Source organism: Lynx rufus, unplaced genomic scaffold (assembly GCF_022079265.1).
Source record: "Lynx rufus isolate CCGP_SWC_20201006 ecotype Redwood Valley unplaced genomic scaffold, mLynRuf1.p SCAF_5, whole genome shotgun sequence".
In the NCBI taxonomy this organism is placed as follows: domain Eukaryota; kingdom Metazoa; phylum Chordata; class Mammalia; order Carnivora; family Felidae; genus Lynx; species Lynx rufus.
In genome coordinates, this window is record NW_025814867.1 from 157126712 (window position 1) to 157132968 (window position 6257).

At 66.6% G+C, this 6257-nt stretch overlaps 1 protein-coding gene across 2 annotated transcripts in view; it reads left to right on the top strand.

Annotated features, from left to right (window-relative positions):
* Positions 1 to 4489, top strand: part of PFKL (phosphofructokinase, liver type) — a 29069-nt gene extending 24580 nt beyond the window's left edge. For both annotated transcript variants that reach the window (XM_047099095.1, XM_047099096.1), the window contains exons 17-22: positions 731 to 895; positions 1312 to 1373; positions 1510 to 1621; positions 2188 to 2287; positions 2376 to 2481; positions 4046 to 4489. In XM_047099095.1, coding sequence (XP_046955051.1) covers positions 731 to 895; positions 1312 to 1373; positions 1510 to 1621; positions 2188 to 2287; positions 2376 to 2481; positions 4046 to 4193 — 693 coding nt within the window. In that variant the 3' untranslated portion in view covers positions 4194 to 4489. The remainder of the gene's footprint in view (positions 1 to 730; positions 896 to 1311; positions 1374 to 1509; positions 1622 to 2187; positions 2288 to 2375; positions 2482 to 4045) is intronic.
* The last annotated feature ends 1768 nt before the right edge of the window (positions 4490 to 6257 follow it).

The window sequence follows — 6257 nt, forward strand, 5'->3', positions numbered from 1 at the left end:
CAGGAAGAATTGTATTGTCTTCCTTTGTACCTTGATTTTTGATGAAGTTGAACTTTTGTTTCTATATTTATTGCCCATTTATGGGTTTTATGGAAAATTACCTTTTTCTGTATTTTGTCCATTTTCCTCCTGGTGAGTTTTCTTTTGTATTTGTCAGCGCTCTTTATATATGTAGGACACCGATCCTTTGGCAAACATTGGAGCTGTTTCCTCCACTTTGCTGGTTGTCTCTTACTTGGGGTTTAGCCTCATGGTTCAGATCCCACTAACCCACTGGTCTTGTTGGTCCTTTCTCAATTCTTTGTTTAATGTTATAATTTTTTCTCAAACTCTGAACATTTGGGTTAGAATCATCCTGTGTCGCATCATCACTGGCATCTGTAGGATGTGTACTTTCACGTGTCGCCTCGTCCCTTGTTACAATGACCCTACAGTGGCTGGAGCGTCGCTCCGTGTACAGATGAGAGGATTGAGGCCCAGTGTTTCCCTGGCCCCACGTCAGAGCCTCCCGGCCCCATCCCTGGCCTCCACACGCTAGGTGCTGGAGACACCCCCGTTGTCCCCCGGGCGAACAGTTGCCCCGGTTGAGGACCTGATTCTGAAGGCCCTGTGGAGAGCACGCGGTGTGGGCTGTGACACCCTGGGCAACTCTGGGGGGAGACCCGGGTCCCTGAGGGGCAGTGGCTCCCTGTGGCCCACGGGGAAGTCCCTGACCACCTCTGGCCCCCAGAGCTGTGACCGCATCAAGCAGTCGGCCTCGGGGACCAAGCGCCGCGTGTTCATCGTGGAGACCATGGGGGGCTACTGCGGCTACCTGGCCACCGTGACGGGCATCGCCGTGGGGGCCGACGCCGCCTACGTCTTCGAGGACCCTTTCAACATCCAAGACTTAAAAGTGAGCCGAGGCCCCGAGCCCTTCTCCTGCCACAGACGTCCCAGCGGGGCTGAGCGGGGGTCCTCTCCTGAGACACACACAGGAGCCAGGCTGGGGGCTCCCTGCCGGCGAGGGGACCCTGCTCATGACCCCCAGCGCCTCCTCCCCGACCCCGTGCAGACCTCCACCCAACGTCCGTGTTGTCGCTGCCGTGGCCTCCTGGCCCCAGCCACCCGCCTGGCCTCACGGCCCAGCCCCGTCACCCAGGGCCCCGCCAACGTCAGCCGACCTACGTGCGTCCCCGTGACCCCTGGGTCACACTGACCCTGCGGTTAGCCTGGAATATTCCTTCCCAGACGGCCTTGAGGCTGTGGGTGGGTGCCGTGCGGCTGCCGTTCTCGCCCCGGGCTCACCCTGTGTACCCCCCACGCCCGCAGGCCAACGTGGAGCACATGACCGAGAAGATGAAGACACACATCCAGAGGGGCCTGGTGCTTCGGTGAGGCTGCCAGACCCAGAGGGTGGCTCGGGGCTGCTGAGGGGCACCGGACCCTCCCCCAGCACTGGTCTGTGGCCGGGCCCGGCGGGGGCTCGGCGTCTGGACGAGACCCGAGCCGGCCCCGGCCTCTTTCCAGAAACGAGAAGTGCCATGAACACTACACCACGGAGTTTCTGTATAACCTGTACTCCTCCGAGGGGAAGGGCGTCTTTGACTGCAGGACCAACGTCCTGGGCCACCTGCAGCAGGTAGGGGCCCAGGGGCCTGGTTCTGGCCTCTGCCTCCATCTGACCCGAGCTGAGGGGCCCCAGGAGGGTATGGCAGGATGGGGACCCTTCCCGGTGCACGACCTCGTGGGGCACCCGACCCTTCCCCCTCATGCCCGCGCTTACCTGCTCGTCACCCCTCCGTGCGGGTGAGGGGTGGGGGGTGAGGCTCCTGTCCCCCTGAGTCCTCACCACCAGGACAGGGCAGGGCTGGGACCCCTGTGGCCACCTCCGCCCTGCCCGGTCCCCTCCTTCGTGGCCTCCTGGTGGCCCTACAGGAAGCCTGCGCTGTGCGGGGCCCACAGAGGCCGCCCGACAGGACGGGCAGTCAGCCCACCGCCCGGCCTCTGGAGATGGCTCTTAGGCTGCACTGGGGTAGACAAAGGGGCTGGGGCGCCGCAGGCAGAGATGCAGGGAGCTTGGACGGGATGGGGTGTCAGGAGCCGGGAGGGCTCGCCTGCGGTCACGGCGGGGCCGTTCTGCTGGGCTCCTGCCAGAGCCCCCCGTCTCTGGCGCGATGGAGGCGCCCTCACCCACTGCGTTTCCAGGGCGGAGCTCCGACCCCCTTTGACCGGAACTACGGTACGAAGCTTGGGGTGAAGGCCATCCTCTGGATGTCGGAGAAGCTGCGGGCCGTCTACCGTAATGGTGCGTATGTGGCAGGAAGGGGTGGTGGCTCCGGGCCTGACCTCGCCCTCTGCCCGGACCCAGGGTTCAGGGCGGCCTGTGTCCACAGGGCGGGTGTTCGCCAACGCCCCCGACTCAGCCTGCGTGATCGGCCTGCAGAAGAAGGCGGTGGCCTTCAGCCCCGTCACCGAGCTCAAGAAGGACACCGACTTTGAGTGAGTGCCTCCGAAGAGAGGGGTGGCCTGCCCAGCCACGCTCAGGCCCTGACCCCACAGGGCTGCCCCGTCTGCCTGCCCAGGGCCAGAGCGGTGATGACACCCAGGCCTGAGCCCAGGCCGGGGCTCCTCCCATAGGGTGGGGTCAGCGGCTGGTCCGTCTGCGGACACCCCCCTCGCTCCCCCAGCCAGCCTGTGCTGAGCCCCCAGAGACGGACACCCCAGATACCGCTGCCTGGCTCCACTCCAGGCGGTGTCCCGGTGCTCAGAGGACGGGGTGCCCGGGTTCTCAGAAGATGGGGCGTCTGGTGCTCAGAGGAGGGGGTGTCGAGGTACCCAGAGGAGGGGGTGTCCGGTGCTCAGAGGAGGGGGTGTTGGGGGTACTCAGAGGAGGGGATTTCCGGTGCGCAGAGGAGGGCGTATCCGGTGCTCAGAGGAGGGGGTGTCGGGGTACCCAGAGGAGGGGGTGTCCGGTGCTCAGAGGAGGGGGTGTTGGGGGTACTCAGAGGAGGGGATTTCCGGTGCGCAGAGGAGGGCGTATCTGGTGCTCAGAGGAGGGGGTGTCGGGGTACCCAGAGGAGGGGGCGTCTGGTGCTCAGAGGAGGGGGTGTCGAGGTACCCAGAGGAGGGGGTGTCCGGTGCTCAGAGGAGGGGGTGTTGGGGGTACTCAGAGGAGGGAATTTCCGGTGCGCAGAGGAGGGCGTATCCGGTGCTCAGAGGAGGGGGTGTCGGGGTACCCAGAGGAGGGGGTGTCGGGGTACCCAGAGGAGGGGGTGTCGGGGTACCCAGAGGAGGGGGTGTCCGGTGCTCAGAGGAGGGGGTGTTGGGGGTACTCAGAGGAGGGGATTTCCGGTGCGCAGAGGAGGGCGTATCCGGTGCTCAGAGGAGGGGGTGTCGGGGTACCCAGAGGAGGGGGTGTCCGGTGCTCAGAGGAGGGGGTGTTGGGGGTACTCAGAGGAGGGCATATCCGGTGCTCAGAGGAGGGGGTGTCGGGGTACCCAGAGGAGGGGGGTGTCTGGTGCTCAGAGGAGGGGGTGTTGGGGGTACTCAGAGGAGGGGATTTCCGGTGCGCAGAGGAGGGCGTATCTGGTGCTCAGAGGAGGGGATGTCGGGGGTGCTCAGAGGACAGGGTGTCTGGGGGCTCAGAGGAGGGGATTTCCGGTGCGCAGAGGAGGGCGTATCTGGTGCTCAGAGGAGGGGGTGTCGGGGGTACCCAGAGGAGGGGGTGTCGGGGTACCCAGAGGAGGGGGTGTCCGGTGCTCAGAGGAGGGGGTGTTGGGGGTACTCAGAGGAGGGGATTTCCGGTGCGCAGAGGAGGGCGTATCCGGTGCTCAGAGGAGGGGATGTCGGGGGTGCTCAGAGGACAGGGTGTCTGGGGGCTCAGAGGAGGGGATTTCCGGGACCCAGAGGAGGGGGTATCTGGTGCTCAGAGGAGAGGGTCTCCGGTGCTCAGAGGAGGGCGTGTCGGGGGGCTCAGAGGACAGGGTGCTGGGGGTGCTCAGGGGAGGGGGTCTCCGGTGCTCCGAGGACGGTGTCCCCAGCGCTGACCGCACCCTTCCGCCAGGCACCGCATGCCGCGGGAGCAGTGGTGGCTGAACCTGCGGCTCATGTTGAAGATGCTGGCGCATTACCGCATCAGCATGGCCGACTACGTGTCCGGGGAGCTGGAGCACGTCACCCGCCGCACCCTCAGCATCGACAAGGGCTTCTGAAGCTGCGCCCCAGCTGCCTCTCCCCGCCCCCTCTCTCCCTCCCTGGAGTCTGCGGGCGGGCGGTGGGCGGGCGGGGGCTGCGGCCCTCTGGCTCTGGCCCCACGGCTTCCCCCTCTCTTCCGCTGCCCGCTGGGGGGAGTGCTGCCCCGGGGGGGGGGGGGGAGGGGGCCTCCGTGCGGGGACACCACTGCTCTGCTGTGGGCCCTGCTGTGACCCTGCTTCTGTGTGCACTGGCCACCCTGGAGGAGAGCTTGTCACCTTTTCTGGAAATAAAGCCACCTGACTGTGGAGGGTGACCAGTCTGCGGGAAGCAGGCCCTCTGTGATCTGGGGCGGCGGGGGGGGGGGGGGGGGGGGGCGGCAGTGGGCAGCTGGTGGTGCCCCCCGGCCTGCACACACAGGGCGGGCCTGGCCTCCCCCAGGCTTGGGAGCATTTCTGAGCCTGGCTCTGAGCCCTGGGTCTGACCTGGAACGGCCCCCAGGCTGCCCGGGCTGGGGTCTCGGCAACAGAGCCAGAGACCCAGGGGCAAGCGGCTGATCTGAGCGAGGGAGTATCCGTGGAGACACTGGTGGAGGTGGGCGGCGAGGGAGGCAGAGACGTCACCCGCTGATCCATCCAGCACAGGTTCTGGGGGCGGCACGGGGGCTCGCTCTGCAGCATGACGCGGCACCGGGGTCTCGGGAGGAGAGGCTGAACCTCAGTGACACCACCTGAACTTCTGGGCACCCCCCCACCCCCGCCCCGTTCCTCCTGAGGTCACCGCACAGCGCACTTCTGGTCCCACTGTGGCTGCCTGGGCACCTGCCCTCAGCACCTGCCGAGGCTCAAGAGGAGGGCCTGCGACCCACGGGGTTTTGTGGGGAGCCCCTGGCCTTTGGGGCTCACAGGCCACATCCGGGGCTAGGGCCCCTGCTGGGGCCCCGCTGTCCCTCCGGCTGCCTGCACCTCCCGACCTTGGCAGGGTGCGCGTGGTCGCTCCCCGGGGAGCGGCAGGCGTGGTTGGGGCCCCTGCCGGGGGACCACGCCCTCCTCACCGTGCGGGCCCCAGAGCCTGAGGGCTCCCAGGTGCCCATTGCTGGAGCTGGGGTGCCTCTGGTCTGCTCTGCCTGCCACGAGATTGGGTGGTCCTGGGGCAGGCCAAGGAACGGGTCCCAAGTGTTTAAATCCCTGTCTCGAGAGACCAGGGACAAATTCCTGGGTCCCGGAAACCTGAGTGTGCCTGCGTGTGAATGCCTATGTGTGTGCGTGTGCACGTGCGTGGACGTCTGTGCGTGTGAGTGCACGCGGGTGTACTTAGGCGTGGGGTGGGGACTCCCGGGGGAGACCCTGGCTGTGGCAGACACCCTCCAGGGTACAGCCGCGAGTCTGGTCTGTCCCATGGCCACACCCAGCCCAGACGCCACACTGGCCCAGGCTCTGCTCCCTGCTGACCTCTCCCTTGCCAGCCGCACCCCCACCCCCCACCTCCCGGCCTCCAAGTGCCAGTGAGGCCTCCCAGTGCACCCAGTGCCCGGCTGGGGGGAGGGAGCCAGAGAGGCTTGGGAGCCCAACTTTCCAGGATGTTCTTGCTACTTTTTCTTGAACGTGCCGTGTCTGGAGACACGTTCTTCTGGGGGTTGCCGCGCAGGCCGTGACTGCGGCCCGGCCCCTGCTGTCCCGTCGGCCCCTCCTGGCAGCCGGGCCCCGGCTCCCCAAGCGCAGGGGGGGCTCCCTGTCCTGGAGGAAGCCCCCCCCAGGCCTGGGTGTCCTGGGGCCATCCCACGTTGGAGGGCAGGCTTCGAAACCCAGACCCGATGGGCTCTGCCCTCCGGCTCAGCTTCGAGGACGCCACGCGTGAGGCCAGCATGACAAGGTGTCAGGTGCAGAGCCCACGTTCCCCGAAGATGCCAGCAGGGGGTGTGTGGCCTGGCCACTGCGCTAACAGGGCCAGGGGCTTGCCGCCGTGGGAGGCCCCACCCAGGGCAGGCGAGAGACTCCTGGGGAGCGCACAGCCAAGGCCCTGACAAGTCTGCCTCTGGTTAAGCCAGCCACGCACGTGGCTGGGGGGGAGCCCACGGCGGATCC